Here is an 18,892-nt window from a genome sequence, read left to right on the forward strand (position 1 = left end):
GAACTTATAAGGCTGAAAATATGAATGTAAATAGGGACCTAACCTTACAAATATAGAAGAAATTCTAGATAAAAATGCCTCTAGAGAAAAAACTTGGGAAATGTGTGCAGTATCCATCTGTAGTCATCATACAATGGTTAGCAAAATATTAAGGGCCAGGAGAAATTTGTCCTGCAGTGTGTCTGTGTGTATATATTTATATGCATTATACTTGCTCAGCAGTATATGCTTTAGGATAACATAACCTCATACAAAATGGTTATTAGTTATATAAAGCACTCTGAAAGGCTGAAAAAGCATTTTGAAGGGCTGAAGTCTTGGAGTAATAGCATGTTAAACACTATTCTGAAATTTCTTATACAGCTTTTTCTGACAGAAAACATTACACATAAAGGCTTTATTTTCAAGACAGGAAGTGGGCAGAGAGGAACCTCATGAAGTTCAACAAAGGGAAGTGCAAAGTCCAGGGGAAGAATGAGCCCATGAACCAGTACAGGCTGGGGCCTGACTGGCTGGTGAGCAGCTTTGCAGAGAAGGGCCTGAGGGTCCTGGTGGATGAGTTGACCATGAGGCAGCAATGTGCCTTTGTGGCCAAGAAGGCCAATGGTATCCTGGGCTGCATTAGGCAGAGTCTTGCCAGCAGGTCGAGGGAGGTGAACCTCCCCCTCTGATCAGCCCAGGTGAGGCCACACCTGGAGTGCTGTGTCCAGTTCTGGGCTTCCCAGTACAAGAGAGACATGGAGCTACTGGAGTGAGTCCAGAAGGGCCACAGAGATGATTAAAGGTCTGGACCATCTCATGTATGAGGAAAGGCTGAGAGAGCTGGGACTATTCAGCCTGGAGAAGAGAAGGCTCAGGGGGAATCTCCTAATGCATATAAATATCTCAAGGGAGGGTGCAAAGAAGACAGAGGACTCTCCTCAGTGGTGCCCAGAGACAGGACAAGAGGCAATGGGCAAGAACAAAAACACAGGAAGTTTTGTCCTAACATAGGGAAAAATATTTTTGCTGTGAGGGTGACAGAGCAGGTTGCCCAGAGAGCTTGTGGAAACTCCATCTCTGAAGATATTTAAAACTTGGCTGGATGTGGTGCTGGGCAGCCTGCTCTGGGTGACCCTGCTTGAGCAGGGGGGTTGGACTAGATGATCTTCAGAGGTCCCTTCTAACCTCAACCATTCTGTGATTCTGTTGTTCAATTTTTCTCCGAATTTTCAGCTTATGTGCATCTGCTTCCTGAGCTGGTTCTTACACTGTTATCTGAGGCATCTGGTGCTGATGCTGACAGTGACACTGGCACAGCGGGCTGCTCCGGTAGATGCACCTCAGGTCTAATCCTGTATTGCAAGCCCTGGCGAGAGTCATTAGTTGCAAATCCATTCATAGTTTTAAGACTCATCTCTGATGTGGTTTTCAGCTGCCCATGTCATTGAATTAGGGAACAGAGAGCCCAGCGTTACGACTTGAAAAAGGAGGATCACTGGGGAGTGAGCAGTTTCTTCTCCCAAGACTTCTTTTCTTTCCATGAGCAGCACCGTTCCATTCTTCTAAAATAATCTGCCCCCAACACATGTACCTGTCTGCCGCTTTCCTTCGCCCCATAAAAGTAAACGTATCCTAATTTTTAAAAGCTGGATGTGCAGCAACGCTGTGTTTATAGTGAGTTGCAGATGTCCTTGCCCCTACAGAGAAGTAGTAGTATCAGGAAAAACTTCATCCCCCTTTCTTTTATATAGCCTGTGGGTGTTTTTAACCTGACTGAATATCTGAAGACATCTGAGTTGTGCTACAATTGAGATTTTAAACAGATAATCAACAGCACAGATAAAGGTTTTTAACCTCGGAAGACTGATGTTAGAACTGCATGTGTGGCGTCAGCATACAGTGCTGTTTCCTGCTCCAGAAAAAAAGGGAAGCAGCTATATAAAATGCTAAAAATCTCACTGTGGTTTTGAATAGACTAGACTTGAGAGCCTTGAGTATTTTTCCTTTTCCCTTTTAACTGCAATTTTGTTATTGTATTGCTGCCCCCATCTCTGCTAAATACGGCTTTTGAAATGTAAATCATATCATGTTCTCAGAGATGCATATGACACCCTCAGCACTGCTCCTCTCTGCACTTCAAAGAGCTGTGTGGTCACACTTTGCATCTCAGCAAAATCACAATATTTGCCTTCTGAAGATCTCCTTTAATGTGTACAATCAATCCCTGATAATGTGTTTTGGGTTTTTGTTCCCTGGAGTCTGTTAATTTTAATGTTGCTACAAGTCATCAGGAAACATAATCTCTTCTTTTTTAATTTCTCAGTGAGCGTGCCTGAGGGGAGACAAACACGAGAGAGGAGAGACAATTGAACATCACTATTGGCTGAGACCTGAAAAAATGGTGCTGGATGAACAGAGGATTAGAACTTAATTGTGAAAGGGAAATAGTCTTGGTGGGCAATTTTCTTCATTTCCACATTCATCATGGCCCAAATTCTCTGGCTGGATGGCTGATGGGACTGTCTAACACTTGCTACCTGGGTTCAGTGCAGATCCCTTGTGCCTACGGCTCGAAAGACCTGGGATCAGGTGGGAATTGGATGATGTCAAATACGGGAATGGAAAGAGAAATGGACTCTGACAAGCTAAGATGGAAGTGACTTGACAGCTTCAAGCTCAGCAGTTGTCTCCAGTAAGGACAGGTTAAGATTGGAATCACAAGCTTCACTGGGAGAGCAGTATGCAGGAAGCTGGTTTTCAGGCCACAAATGCTTTCACAGGTAAGGACTTCTGTTGTTCTAATTCAGCTAATAATTTTGAGACAGTTTACTAGAGTTTAGAAAATAAATTCCATAGTCCCTGGCTGTAGTTAGTGCCTTTTAGTATATTAAATTTAAATAGTATTTTGAAATACTTCACTTAAGGAACAGTTCAACACTTGTAGTGTTAATAGTGAGCAATGCAGTTTTTAGATCCATATTTCAAGCCCTCTGAAATGGATGGTTATATGCCTTAGGGAAGGCGTAGCTAAGCTTTGCTCATTAAAGTACTCATTAACAGCTTGACAATGAATGGCCTCCTGGGTCAGTTGGGCCCACTTACAATGTATAAAACGTAGTCTATTAAGTTGCTCTTATATTTAACATGGGAGTTTGGAGAGGGCATAGAATGGGCAGTGTTCATCTCAGGAGGCTTCTCAGAAACATGGTAACATTGAACTTTATCTCTTCAGCCAGAGCACATCTTGGGCAGGACTTGCCAGGTGACTTTACTTTGTACACCCTCCCTCACCACCCCGGTTCAGGTGCTGTGATTCTTGAACTGACAAAACCAAAGGATTTAAATGATTATTGTTTTAGCTGATTCCAATGTATTTCCCTGTAGATGTGTTGAATATAATTTAATAAGAGAGATGGTGCAACGGTGGTGTGTTTCTCTGAAAAAAGCTCCCTCTAGTGTAAACTCCATTGGAATTCATCAAGCACTTTCAATGTCTGAACTGGTTTCTATTTCAAGAGGTGGAAGAAATGAATCAGGGATCAGAAGATCTTGCTGCTTTGTTTCCACATCTGCTGGCCAGCTGAGATCCTGTAAGAAATGAATAGAAAATCAACTGGATATTTCTCTTGCTTTAGAAGGGCTAGCTAGTGGATTAGTACCACAGTCAAATTGAGTGATGTGTGAGACATTTCTCTAATTTAAAATTTTTGCCTTTAGAAGAAGTTTACTGGATTGGGGGTTGTTTGCATGGGAGGATCATTTTCTGGCTCAGGCTGCTTTACTCTGGGCTCTTAGCTGTTCTAGGAACTCTTTGCAGGAAAGAACAACTAAACTGTTCCTTTCCCCAAGGGGCTGGCCCCCACTTTGTTCTTTCTCAAAGCAGATCCACCCTCACTGATGCTGCTCCCACCCTTCTCACTGCAGTGTGATGGTAGCTGTCTTGCCGGGTGTCAGCACTAGTGTGTTGGTTCAGAGTGGTTGTGCAGTTCTGAAGGCTATCCCGTAGCTGTCTCCATGGCCTCATGCTGCTCTCATTCACAGCACGGTTTCTGTGCATGTGAGCAAGATGCTTCTTGAAGGAAAAGAAATTGGAAGCTCTGCTCCAAGTATGCACCACTGCTGATGGGAGTTGTGAGGTCTGGAAGCCCTGGGTGGTTTGCAGCACCACAAGACCCTCCAGCCTGTGCCTGATGCGCAGCACCCTCCTATAGCACCTGCCGCGACTCCTGCACTGTTCCTGCATTTTTCTGCTTGCCACCGTCTGCCAACCCTCAGCTCATCCCTGTGACTTTTTACTCCTCCTCTGCATTCCATAGAGACTCTACCAGTTTGGATATCTGTTCCCTTCTTTGCCTGTCCTGCCTTTTGTGACTCTCCCCTTTGCTGAGACCCTTATTACTTTTAGCACCCTTTTAATATTATTTTGTATTATTTCCTCTCCAACTTGACGCTCTTCTGCCACAGCACCTGCTATTCCTTAGCTCCAAGAAGATAGGGACAGTTGGCATCTTGAGCAGGCAACACTGCTGAGGCTTCAGGGTGTCAGGGTGTTAACCTCATGACTGCCTCTGGGTAGGAGAGGACCAGCAAGGAATGCTGCATAAAATTCAGGAAGATGAAAATGGTGTCCAAGGAGGCCCAGGACAACAATCACATTCTGGTGACAACCCAGCAGATTTGTGCCTGTTGTGGGGACCTTAGCAGCGTGAAGGTTGCGCGCTCTTGCACTCGCTCGTGCTCTCTCTCATAAGGAATTCTTCTAATATTCTTTTGGAACTACTTTCAGGTAAAGATGTTGACAAACATTTTCAAATCTTGGTAGCTGTGCTAAAGAATTACTAAATGTTTAGCCCAGTTGCATCATACAGTCACATGACTTAAAAGAGAAACAAGTTGAAATATAATTGCCTTATATAAGAATATGGCAAGGAGTTCTATTTCTTCCAACTTGTATCAATTTAATATCCACGTTCGCTTTTTGGAGATCCTCCTTCTTCCTTTTTAGATTTGTATAGTGCATCCAGAAATAAGCAGTGGGTAGATAAGTATTTCTTAAAGCAATTCACAGGAGTGTATTACGCTAATATAAGAGCTGCAATAAAAGTGTAATGGCAGGTGCATATTGTTGCTCCTCTGATCCTTGCTATATTGCTTCTCCTGCTGGAATGCTGGCTGAGGAGTAGAAGAAAGCAGTACAGCAGTATCTCAGATGTTTTGTAGTTGCAAGGGCAGAGTGGGCATGACCACATGCAGAAGGGAGCTAATTTGTGTCATCAACATGTACAGAAGAAGCATTGATGTCTGAAACTTGTGCAGTGTCAGTACTGCATCTCGCAATGCTAAGTAATTGCAGCTATTGCAACAATCAGAGTAATCGCTTTCAATTTACAACTGAGCATAGTGCTGGTGAAAGATGCCTTGGAGGATGGTTGCTTCTGTGTAGCCACCTTTGGAGTATGTTGTCAGCCTCCTTTCTACCTTGCTAATACCTGTGGCCTGCGAGGCTTACGGTTAAGGCTAAGAGGTATTTCGATCCTGTCTCTATGCTCATTTTGCTGATATGGTTGCCAAAGCTGCCCTTTTTTGCGGATGGCTCCTGTTCCAGGAGATGGACTGATCCAGTCACTTTAACATGTAATACAAAACAACAGCTGACAGTAACAGCTTTTTCACTCTACTGAATGAATACTAATTTCAGTAGATCGTGTAGGTATAATAGGATCAGGATTACAGAATACGGAGAAGGCAATGGAAGGGAAATGTTCCTAGGTTTGATTAGGGAAAAGATGGTTGAGTGTATGATGGTGACAGCAATCATGGAAAAAAGAGAGCTCAGCATTCGTTAGAAGAGAAGAAAGGAGAGTTTCAGAATAAAAACAAGAAACTATGTAAAAAAACAGATTTCAGTAAGCTTATAGAATTGATAGGTAAGTTTTCTTGGGAAACAAACCTAAGAGAAAAAGAAATTGAAGTGTCGGCAATTTTTAAAGGAACTAACTTTTTCTTTGCAAGTCATGTTAAAGAGTATTAAAAGCACAAATAAAATGTGTACCAATAAAGAGAAGTATTGGAAGAGACAAAGTTGTATGATTTGAAAATTGAGGGGGACTTGTACAAAAAGTGGAAGCTAGATACATTACTAGAGGTGAGTAGAAGAATGCAACAGCCAAATCAGGCCAAGGCACAAACAAAGTACACCTAATAAAGGACAAGGGTAACAAGCAACCATGCTATATGCACAGTAGTAGTAAGAGGAAGACCGAGTTTCTGGACTACTAATTGACAGGAAAAGTCAAAACTGATGATCTGAAAGTGCAGAGAGGGCCAAGTAGCTGGTGACCTTTTTTGCATCGTTCTTTGCCAATAGGGGTAACTGTAATCAGGTGGCTAAAAAAAATTAATACTACTATGAAAAAGATAGGAATTCCAGCTAAAAGAGGAACAGAACAGGCTATAAAATAATTAGATAAGATAGATATTTTTGAACCAGCTGGAGCTTACTAAATTATTCCTGATGTATATGGTGAAATAGCTGAAGCAATATCTGAGCAATTAGTTGTTACAATGGAGAACATTTGGAGGACAAGCCAGGTTCAAAAAAACTGGGCAAACATTGTACCTGTATGTAAACTTTCCTGGGTCCTTCTTTTTCCCCTTTGGAGTAGATAGCTTATCTTAAATTCTTGGAAAAAATTCTGGACCAAATAATCAACTAATTATTTTTAAATAGGTTGAAGATGATAATGTGATAAGCAAATTGGCATGATTTTTTTTTTCCCAGAAAGTACCTTATCAGATGAGCTTAACCTCCTTGTGAGTAGAGAAATAGCATATCATCATTTTTTTAAGGCTTTTTATTCTTTCATAAGCAAGGTGATAATATGGACTACAAGAAAATACTGTAAGGTGGGTACACAGTGGAAAGCTGTTCTCAGAATAGTTACTAGTGATTCATAGTCAAGCTGGAAGGATATGTCAAATGGGATTCTGCCCAGGATCGCCTGAAAATATTCAATATTTTAATTAATGACTTAGATGATAGAATCTGCATGCAGAATTTCCAGATGACACCAAGCAGAGAGGGTATGTAAGCCCTTTCAGAACACGATTAGAATTCAAAATTAATATAGTTTATTGGAGAACTGATCTAAAACAAATATGATGCAGTTCATTAAGAACAAGTTCTAAATTGTGGTTGGACAGGAATAATCATCTGTGCAAACCAAAATGTAGAATTACTGCTGAGGTAGCAGATCTGCAAAAAACAGATGGGTAGTTGCAGGAGATCAGAAAACGGTTATGAGTCGACAATACTATGCTATAAACATTATGCTGGAATGTACGGACAGGAGTCTGTATGTAAGACATGCAAAGTAATTTTTGCACTCTGCTTAGCATTTCTGTGGCTGGTGTACTATTTCTGTCTGAGCAGCATGCTTCAAGCCAGCTGGAAGCATCCAGAGAAAAGCAAAAAGAAAGACCAGCAGTCTAGACAGCCTGACCCTTGAGAACAGAAGAAATGGTTGTGTTCGGACTAGTGTAGTAATTCTCAAACTTTCTGAAGATGTTTTTCCTAGGTCACCATGAAGCAGTGAGGTACTGTGCTGTGACGTGTCCATTGCATGGAGCTACGTGGCGAGCTGTGGCCATCATATGGCAGTGCAACTAAGGTCTGCTTTGCTGATAAGGACCGTCTTGCTTGTATGAAGTACTAGCCCTTCTTGCTCAGCCTGACTCAGTGCTGAGCCAGTGCTAGGGTGACTAGTGGCAGGGGAATCAGGGACAGTCAAAGTTTGGTTTTAAAAGTAGCTACTTTTTTCACCGGTGTGTGTTTTTAGTGTGTTGGTTCAGCAGAACAGACTAACTCTGAAATCAGCTTTCCATCTGTGGGGAGTGTGTGGCACAGGGACATCCTGGATGATTGAAAGTAACAGATAAGGGGAATACTATGGGATGGATTGTGGATCACACTATGAAACTTCCTAACCTCACAGGGTCAGCTTAGGTCCATCAGGATTTTATTAGCTCCAGCTCAGCATAAGCTCTGCCAGACCTGAGCTGACTCTTAGGTGTTCCTGCCCTGTGGCCCTCAGGCTGGAGGGTTTTTTAGCTGGGGCACTAGGGAATCTGGAATAAATATGAAGATATTGCTTTGTGTGGTGGACCTCTGCCCTTATAGCACTGACTTTTTCTATCACCTACTGATACCTTTCCGTCATAGCTTCATATCTTCTTCCCCACACTTTTCCCTGCTGAAGTGATTCTACCCTCAAATCTTATAATAATCCCTCTCAGTCTTATGTCTCAAGGTCATTGTCCCCGAAGCTTGACCTTAGGCCGTACCCAAAGAGGCAGAGTCTCTCCCAAAGAGGTTACTCCTCAGCTTGGCTGATACTGCCCCCAGGCCTTACTTTAACAGAGATACAGAATTCATCTGTTGGGAGTTCCTCATATTCATAGGGATGCAGCTTGAGGGAGCTTCTCCAGTCCCCACGCCTCTGCTCTGTATACCCATGGGATTCAGGATTTTTGTAGTATTTCCTGTTCTACCTGTCATGCTTTCCTCACCTCTTACCTTCTCCTCCATTCATGCCCATATCCCCTCTCTCCTTCTTTAGGTACTGAGACTCCTCCATGCCTCCCTTTCCTCCATCTGATCTCCCTTCTCTTCCAGATTTCCTGTTTGTTGTAATCGTTCCTAGTTTTCACTGCTGTCCTTCACCTTCTCTTGTTTCCAGGCTTTTCCTACTTCCAGACCAACTCATTGCAACTTAGCAGTGTGTCTGAAAGACTCTTTCCCCCCCCCCTTTTTTTTTTTTTAGACTCCCCCTATCTCAAACCCTTCTACTCTTCTCCTCTGCCCTCCTCTGGAGTGAGTATCTTTTTCCTCTTTGAATCTTCGAATCCCTGCTACAATTGGTTCTGCTGGTTTTGTGGGACCTTTCTTTCCAGGAAGACAATCTGAGAGCCTTGATACTCTGTTTGGCTCCTTTCCCTCCTCCTTGTTCTGCTTAACTGGTACTGTTTTGGGTGGAGATGTTTCTGGCATTGGGACATAGTTCCAGAATAGGGAGGCTCCTTGTAGGGATTATATTGGAGATGAGATAAATTAATTGCTCCAGCAGATTGCATATGACCCAGTTGGCCATTATTCATTTGGAGAATGAAAGAGTGAGGGAAGATGTGATAGCCATTAAAATATATGGAAATTTCATGTAAAGAGGAAGGTAATAACTGTTTTCCAGTTCTGCTGGGGATAAAGCAAGAATAGACAAACTTATAGTGTTGGAGAGATTTAGGTTAGACATTAGGAAAATCTTTCTAATGGTAAGGATAGTAAAGAACTGCAGCTGATTGATTGCCTAGGGAGTTTGCAAAGTCCCTGTTGCTGAAGGTTTTTAAGAACAAGTTGGATAAATATCTGTCAGGAATGGTTTATGTATAGCTGATCTTGCCCTGGGGCAGGGGAATGGACTTCATGAAAGCACTTCCAGCCTTACTTTTTTGTGATTCTATCATTACTGGTTCCCCGGATAATAAATGTTCATTTTAAAAGTGAGTAACCTACCTGCACTGCCCTATCTTTTTTTAAATGTTTAAGTAGATTCTGTTGAGCTCTTGGCGTAATTGATAAAGGATGGATTAAGTGTCCCCTATGTTTAAAGTCTTAACTCTTTTTGCTGAATTATTGCTCCATTGCATTCCTTGTAGCCTGCCTCAGCTTTCATTATAACTTTCTCCTTTTAACATCTGATTTTTTTGGGGGTGACATATAGCTGCATAAGTAGTATAGAGCAGTATTTCTATAACATTAAAATGTTTCTATTCTTCTGTTTCAGAGTATGCAAGTATTTTAAGAAATGCTTCTTAACACTGTCAGATAGTACACGTATTTTAAGGGTAATTGTTAAGAATTATTAAAGATAAGCCAAAGCCAAAACAAAACCCTTTAAAATTTTTTTCATTATTTTAAATAAAACTCTGCATATTCTACTTATCAAATATGCAGCTGGTGTATCTGATGCTGAAGGTAGCCTTCTTCCTCAACTTCTAATTGAGGCGCAATGTAAAACAGAAAAACAGGCTTGAAATGTCTTCGAATAAGTATATAATGTCATTAATATTAAAAGCTGTTGAAAACTCATTTTTACATTAACATAGGTCTACCACATTGCTGTTGTCATAATTTGCATGATTTTCAATTACAGATAAACATTTAATTTAAAAAATATAACTTGAATAAGTAGTAGAACCTTCTCGTTTCCCTCTGTGCCAGTTTCGTTTGCATCTGCTTCTTGAAGCTAGTCTGACCTTCCTAAATTCTCTGCAATTTTCTTACAAATGCATTCTTATTTTGTGAATGTTCAAGGTTAATATGTCACACATGGACAACTTTTGCTGCCTCTTAGTTCTTGGGAGAAACTGATAGCTTTTTGTAATGCCTTTTTATCAGCACGCAGATAGTAACAGATCATATTTTATTGTATTCCCTTAGATGCTTTATTTACAGAGTGCAATTTTTTTGTGCACAGGCAGTATTCTCAGCAAAAGAACTGGGAAGAAGATATAACCTCAATCTCTTAAGAGAGTTTGTTATCTAAATATGTTACACTCAGTAGCATTCAGTAGAACTGTTGTAAGTATAGTAATGCGTACCTCGGAAGTCTCCTTTTCAGGATAAAATGCTTTTAATAGAACCTTTAGTAGAATTACTGTGGAGCGAGAGACCACATGAAAGTCAGTTCAAGAATGGTGGTGCCACGTGAGAGCGATCGCTTTTGGTCTTTCGTTGTCCATACTATTGATGATTAGAAGAGCAGTGCTTCTTGCTTTAGATCATGCTTTGGCTCTGTGAGGTCGGCTTTTAAGTTTTGATCCCAAACTTGGTGTAGGCGAAACATTACGTTTTCTTCTTTACTTCCTTTCTACTCAAGAAAACAGACAGTTCTTTTCAAAAGGACTGTTTAATCTGTAATGGGACAGATAAGGCCTTTGTTAATTGAACTGTCTCATTCCTTATGCAAAAGAGAGGCTTTTCACACAGAGCAAGGATTTCATATTTTCAGTGCTTGTCCTTTCAAATTTTAATTTAAACTGGAGTTGAAGAACTCTTTGCCTGTTTGCTTGGTTCAGTGTAGTGCTATGTACTTGCCCGCTTGCTAAGGGCAAGGATGGGAGAAGTTGTGCGGCAATTGCCTCCAGGAGACGGCCTTGCTGCAGAGATTCAAGGGTATCTCTGCGAAATGTAGAGGCAGAGAGGAGAAGGAAAGGAGCCACCAGGACTGCAGCAGGAATGCAGGCGCTGCGGTCCTGTGCACAGGACACCTGGGAACGCGGGACTAGAGAGGAGCCTCCACAGACCTGGAATTCAGCCCGCTGAGATTGCAGGCTGCCGTGTCATGTAACACCATCCATATCACGCTCCATCCTAAAATTACTACTCATATCAGGAAGGCTTTTCTTTCGAGTTTTCATCTTTAATTAAATGCTCATTAATATTTAAGGTAATTTAGATTCGATTAAAAAGTCCTTTAATTTTTAGTCTAGGTGTATTCTTGCCTATATATGCACAGTCCATTTATTCTTATGACAGTTATTCCAGACCCCAAATGAAAGCCTGTGAGTTGTGCAGGCCGGGGCAAAAGAAGGTTCCAATTCAGAGAAACATTATGGCCATTGTTATTATTAAAATTATTCTGTGAAGCAGTGTAATGTTGGAAATGGCAAACTTCTCCCCAAAGTCATGGGAGAAAATGCACTAAAATTTTCATGGAGGAAACTGAACCTTGATCTTCCTCTCTGATACCCATTTTTAGCAGATTATGTTCTAAGCCAGATCATACCGTTTGCAAAGTTGATAGTCCCTTTAAAAATTCCAGTCTGCTATTTCTCATTTCATACTAGTACATGTCATGGTTCCTTTGCACAGTACTACTTAATCGGACAAATGGCCAATTCCAAACTCTGAATAGGACAATAAATTTAACTGTGAATATGCTATGTTTCAGTATTTACTCATAATAAAAAGGTAGACTTTTTGGATGAGCAAAATGAATGCATAGTCCCTTCAAGTAAAAACTGGAAAATAAAAACAGGTGAAAATTGACTGTAAAATTAGCAGTGTATGTTTCATGTTAGTTCTTCCTAATTAATTAAGTGCAGTTTCTTTCTTTCTTTTCATCTTTTTTGCCATCAAAAAAAAAAAAAAGAAGGAAATTTAGGCTATGCTCTTGGCTGCTTTAGGGTATTTTCACTACTGAAAAGATCTTGCATTCACAATTCATCTAGTAATGCATGAGACAGAAAATAAGCCTCTGACTGCTGTTCTTCAGAGTTGAGAGAAGTCTAAAGTAGGAGCATTTACTTTTTTCCAATAAAGTAATCAGATAAATGTAATCTAGCATAACACATCTGTTTGCTTTGGCCTTTTGTATGTCACTGTTCTGCTCCAACCTATGCTGTAGGTGTTTCATTCGCAAATGTTGGAGCTCAGCAACAAATGTTGGATGAGGACATTCCTCCCATCTCCACTTCTTAAAATAAAGCTTTCTCCAGAAAGAAGAAGGGGGACTGAATAACCGTCTTTGAAACCATCTGGCTTTCAATGCAGTACATTTCCCTGCAGGGGGAGCACGATATAAGATGTATTCCCGCAACAGTGTTTTCCCAAAACTGGCCTTGCAACATTGAGTGAGTCGATGATACCAATTCACGAATGAGGAGAAAATCCAAACAAAGAGACTGTGTTAACTTAGCACACCAGTATGAGCACAGGGAGAAATAAGGGAAAATAGGCTGGAAATACATTTCATTACAAACTGAAAAACATTAAAAGATAAAGCATAAAACCAAATTAATATAGAACTATTGAAGGACTTGACTGTGTCCTTTTGGAAGCTAAGGAGGTACATCATACTTATTTCATTTTCAATTGGCTGAATGGAAACATGAAAAATATTAGGAAAACCTTTCTGTTCGTGTTATAATGATGCAGGACCTTGCGCAAGACTTTTTCCATGTGCTCAATTCCAGGCAGTGATGTTCTGATTGAATGATGTGAAGCTAAGTTTTGGGCAAAAGTCTGACATTCTGCCTTTTTTTTTTTTTTTTTTTTTTTTTAAATATCAAGCAGGCTGTTTAGATCCATAGAATATATATCATTTTTCTTTTACCGCTAAATAAATAGTATGAATTAATGTTATGTTTCTTTGTCATAAGTTGAAGCAATACTTATATAAATCAGTAGTTGTCGTATCAGAGAGTATGGGTACATGAAGAAATGAAAATATGTAACTTTGTCAGTATACATGTTATAATGAAAAAGCCTAACAGTTATTGAGGAGAAGGTAATACCATATATACAGAGTCAAATGTTTTCTTTGTAGGTTTAATATTCCATCCATTTTACTTTTTGGTAGAAGAGGCCAGGATGCACGGGGATTAATTTACTTGCCAGGTTTTTGTGTGTGTTGTTTGTTTTGGGTTTTTCTTTTCAGAGCAAAGCTTCTTACTGTGCGAATGCAGTCCTTCCTTGACTCTTCCTGTGAATACGCAGGAAGTTCTGGTGGCTGTATGAGCTACACCGCCCCATGCCGGTGCTTGGCTTTCCTCACCGAAGAGCTTCATTACGAAGCAGTATTAAATCCACCCAAGCATGCGCCCCACACTGCGCCTCTCCCAGGTTTTCTCCCCAGGGCTTGCCCAACCCCTGCTCCAAGCCCTTTCTGGAGGGATCCTCCCACCAGCTTTAATTTCAGCTGAGCCCTCAGCATCAGTGAATAAGCAAAATCTACAGTTTCTAGTAAGATCATTGCTTGCTAATAGGGTGTAGCCTTCAAGTTCTGCCAGTCTGTTGCAAACACCCAAAGATACTTTTTCCTGTAAGAGAAGATGACACAATACTCTGATGGATCTATAAAAATACTTTTGCTTTCCAGGTTCTATCTTTCCTAAAGCTGTACTCATGTAGGGCTTGGAAACTGCTGATTTCTAAACAGAGCGTGCTTTGGCAGGTGGTTTTTGACAGTCTTTGGAGCCCCTAAACTTGGCTTTTTGATACAAAATAAGATTCCACCCATGTCATGTTCTAGCCTTTCCCTATGATTTGATAGTCACCCCATTGTAATGTGACTGTAAAACTTACCCAGTAGTTTGAGCAGCTGAGTCCCCAAGCTTTTTTTGAATGTTATCAAGATTCATTTTCCGGTGTTTTGAGCTGATATGTCTATGTAGAGATGGAAAAATGGGAGACCCCTGCACTTCACAGCTGCCTGTCTGTTTCTGTTGCCTCTCTTGTGCTGGGATTGGCAGTCTGTCTGGTCAGCTGGATCGGAGATCAGAGCCAGCTGAAAACTAACCTGCCCCTTCTGCCCCTCCAAGGGGGGGGGGGGGGCAAACAAAAAAGAAAGCAAGCTGGCTGTGCAGTTGTTAGTTCTGGCAAAAGGAGGAAGTAAGACTGCTCTTTCTAGCAGCAAGTTGCCATTAGATTGGCTTAATTGGACTATGAAACTGTGTCCCTAATCTCAAACCTATGCAATTGCAAATACCCACCTCTCCTGAAGGCTTAGAAACATAAAAGGTTTTAAATTAGCATTTTGGAACGGATTCTTCCATTTGCTAAGGGCCATTTCCTACTGCATAGACATGTGGCCTTAAAAACAGCTGGTGAAAAATGATTCCTGTACAGAGGAAGTTCTTGATAAAAGAAAGCTGATAAAGGTGGCCTGACTGCTTCCTCACCCTTGCCTCATGCCCTTGAAATAAGCAGCATTGGTGGTGTTAATGGGAGGAATGTGGTCAGGAGTGCCTGATCTTGCCTGTATGAGGTATTCACTGGGCGTTCAGTTTAGGCTCTTTACTGTCTTAATTTATTTTGGGCCAAGTGGCTGAGAATCAGAGGCTCCAGGTTGTAGTAAAGGACTGAGGCTGGAGTACAAGATTGTGGCCTCTCAAAAAATTGTTTTGGTTCCAACAACCTATAAAAACTGACCAAATTTTACTTTTGGCCATAAATGCTAAAATCTGTACATTTTCCATTGAAGTGCTGGGCTATTCAGCATACCCTTTGTTGCGGGGAACACAGTGGAGACTACTATAACACATGCCAATTCACAGGTAACCTTTCTTTTATTGTTTGCATGGGAAAGCATTTCCAGCAAGGAAGGGAGAGGATTCCCAACCACATTCACGTGTCCGTTCATACAGTGTGGATGCTCTCAGATTCCCCTACCCAAGCAAAGATCCCTTGCGGATCTTCCCAGCGGACTTGGGGATGTCCAAGCCTCCTCTCTGACCAGGTATAGGCCGAGCCCTGAGAGGCACTGTGGTCCCCTCTGGGTCCTCCTTGACATGTGGCAACAGCAACCACTGGGCAGTGAAGGATGATGACCTGCTGTGCCTGTTACCCACAGGGTTGGATGTTCCTGGTGTTGGTTCCCCAGGGACTCTACCCCTAATCTGGGGGTATGTGAGTGGTGGGTTGCCAATCCACACAATTGCATTACTTCCTTGTCCAGTGTTCCCACTAGTCTGTACTCTGTTCATGGGCTGTCCGTGTGTCATCTGTTGCAGAGTGAAAAACATCATACCTTTGCTGCTGTAGTTTTCCACTGTGTTAGCACTGCGCTGGTGGCAAAGTCTCAGATTATGAACTTTATACTTAACATCTTAATCCAGTTCAGGCTTTAAGTCAAAGGAATCCCCTGCAGCTCATGCTTCTGTAGTACTAGTTGTGGACATCTTCTTGTTATGGTAAGAATAAATATCACAGAGATATGTTGGAAGGCAGATATTGTACAGTGAAGAACAGACTGAGTAACAGGCCTTTTGTTCTCAGTGGTTTTTGATTTTATTTCTTAACATGTTCTGTCCTGTTGTGGGTTCTTCTGGAAGAATTTTTGTATCCTTAGCTTTCCTGTTTTCATAACTCGAAAGTCACTCCCTTTTGATTTAAGGGCAAGAATAGAGGAAGCTTTGTTGAAGGAGCGAGGAGTTAGTTTTTAATGATGAAAATCACCAAAGATACTCCTACAGCCAGCATCCAAGCAGCATCTTCAATCCATGCCCCTGAACATAAGCTTGTTTCTGCTGTCAGTGGGTAAAATGGCTTCACTGAATGTCTTTTGATCGCTGACAACACTGTGTGCATGGGCGTTATAGGTGCACATATGCTGAGATGGTGGGAGGAGGAGTACTCTAACCAGGACAATGTAGTAGCTTCAGAAAAGCTCAGAAGACTTGTTTGGATACAAATTGTTCAAGAATTGTCTGTTTATCCTGGAGGCTTAGACTGTACAAACCAGTGATTTATACTGGCTGAAGACAAATTCACAGCCTGGCTGTGTGTGTATTCAGTCAGTCCTTGATTTGAACGGAAAAAAAATGGAGTTTGTGGATGACTCGCTGTTTTTTTCCCCTTTCTGAGCTTTATTATACTTGATTTGTTTATCTCAAAAGAAATACTCTGTACAAAAATCTGCTTCCAGTTGCTCAGAGCAAGTATTCGAAGAGACGTGACTTGCCAGGACAATGCAAGAGGGGGTTTGGAAAAACTTCACTGTTGTGAACTGAGGATGTAGGTGGCACGTGTGAACTAAAGATACATTTTTTTCCGTAGAGAATGTAAATTTCTTGCCCCAAACAGTACTGTTTATAGAAGCTGTTGTAGACTTCCTGTACGGTATGGGGAATAGGGGTAAGCTCCAGCAATAAAGGCAACAAGTATGACTCTTCAGGATGTTTTTATTCAATGCCTTCTCTAGTGTATGCATGGAAAAAATGACACAGCATTGACTTAGTGGGTTTTGTGCAATCTCTCAAGTGTGTTGCAGTTTTAAAAGCATCATATTCTACTTTTTGATACAAACAAGTTAACATTCTCTCATGCGTATGGCTCCTGCTCTTAATGACTATTATTGCAATGACACTAGAGAACCTTTAGCTGAGATGGGGACTCCACTGTGCCATAATAGTGAAAGACAGCCCCTTTTAAAAGCTCCAAGTCTAAAAAAGGCAAGAGAGGAGCAGATAGGAGATATTGCTGTCCTCCATTTACAGATAGGTAACTAAGGCATCCTATGAAATATTTATGTGGAGCGATCTAGGAAGTTTGGCAGACCCGAGAACTAAAGCTATAGCCTCTGCATCTGAGCTCAGTATGAAGGGTGAGATTATTAACCACAAGTTACTAATGTATTTATTTTTATCTCCAAGTCAGCAGTATACTTATTGCACCATTTTCTCATATTTCCTCTGTTGTATCTTTATTCTTTACTTGCTGCTGTGAGGGGAAGAACATAAGTCAATAGGAGTTTTTGTGGAAACTAAAGGCTTGCTTTATGCTAGTGTTTTGGAATTGCTGGAAAATACAATAATGCTAGCTTTATATGTGGAAAGAATCTCTCTGAAGAATTACAGCTACCCGTAAAATATGTGACGCAAACAACACTTACCATCTGCAAGTATTAATTGTGCATTGGAAAAGGGAGATGCTGAGATATAAGACCATTAAGGAATATGGAATATTACTTAAAGTTTTTTTAAATAAATGTATAATTTAATTGCCAGCTAGAGAGTAAGGTTATTGAAACTTCTAGGAGCAAAATTTAATGAGATGAATGCAAGTAAAGCTGCCCATGTTAGTTTCAGTTTTTTTCAAGGATCTTTAAATGTAAAATATGACATTCATTAACATAATGTGGGCTCATTGCTTTTGTTGCTTTATACATATATGGATCAGACTTATATGGCATCTTAAGACCTGTTTTAAAGAACCTCAGACAGGTCTGTCCTTTTATGTTTATATAGCATGTTCTCTCTGAAGTAAAAAAGGCAAGGTTTGTAGAGAAAGCATATTTCTTACAAGAACTAGTGGTCAATTTGAAAAACAACAAAAAATATCAAAACATAGTAGTTTTCAGGCATATGAGCCCTTAACATCCAGGAAATTTGTAAATGAGTGTTTGAGATTCTTCAGTTTGCTAAAGGTCATCTTCTGCTACATAAACAGCCTTAAAAACGGTCAAGGACAGCCAGTGGGGAAGGAATTCTCATGGAGTGGAAATGGCTGTTTCTATATAAGCATTTCAGGTTTAATCAGTACCGTGATTGTGACCCAAATCCCCCAGTCATTCCCACTGGTGGCACTGTGGTCCAGCTCACAGGCAGTTTTGGTGAGTGCCAGTGTTAGCCAGTACTTCCTAACAGAAGACTGGAGAAAGTGAAGTTACTTTTTTCCAGCTCTTCAGTACTTGTGGCCTAAGCAGAGCCAGTGGGATGTTGAAGGTGTTAATGAGAGAAATATGGAAAGAAGAGAAGTGAGACCTAGGGACGCTGTCCAAAAGTGATGTGGAATTCCAGATTTCACCCTGAGAGAAGTATTGTGTCACCTGTCACCTGAAAACAGTGTTCGTGCAAAGATGGGGGGAAAATGTCACAGACAGTTTGACTTGTGATTGTTGCAGAAGGTCAAAGCTTGTGAAGAACTTCTATATACTGAAGATAAAATTATATATGAATATAGTGGATAACATTAGTCTTACAGACTACTGTTGTTACAACCACAAGGAAAGTTCTGCCAAGAGTGGGTTGCAGAAACCTTTAAATACTTGTACAAGGAATATACTCTTGAAATCTTGTCCTTTAACTGACAGTCTTGAAACTATTTCAGCTGGGAAGGAGCTATACTCATTTTTAGAAGTCAAGAGTATCATAAGCGTAGTGTTTTGAATCTCAGTTTTTCTGTTCTGAAATACGGAGCCGCTGTCTGAAAGTTGGATCCATGTGAGACTGTGTAGACATTATATGATGCCAAGAAATGAGTTCTCAGATATTTAACTATAAATAAACCCTTGATGTACTCCCATTTCCCTTTCTCTTCTCTCTGCTGTTATCTCAATGCATTTGCCTCCAG

At 40.9% G+C, this 18,892-nt stretch overlaps 1 protein-coding gene across 5 annotated transcripts in view; it reads left to right on the forward strand.

The window, feature by feature from the left end:
- The window catches only part of LDLRAD4 (low density lipoprotein receptor class A domain containing 4), a 318,465-nt gene that overhangs the window by 131,050 nt on the left and 168,523 nt on the right, over positions 1-18,892 (forward strand). For 4 of the 5 annotated variants that reach the window (XM_013942419.2, XM_067290736.1, XM_067290735.1 and 1 more), the window contains one exon: positions 2,306-2,762. The exons of the other annotated variant lie outside the window; for it this stretch is intronic. In XM_013942419.2, the coding sequence (XP_013797873.1) occupies positions 2,723-2,762 (40 nt within the window). In that variant the 5' untranslated portion in view covers positions 2,306-2,722. The remainder of the gene's footprint in view (positions 1-2,305; positions 2,763-18,892) is intronic. 5 annotated transcript variants of the gene reach the window in all.

This window comes from Apteryx mantelli, chromosome 2 (genome assembly GCF_036417845.1).
Source record: "Apteryx mantelli isolate bAptMan1 chromosome 2, bAptMan1.hap1, whole genome shotgun sequence".
Lineage (NCBI taxonomy): Eukaryota > Metazoa > Chordata > Aves > Apterygiformes > Apterygidae > Apteryx > Apteryx mantelli.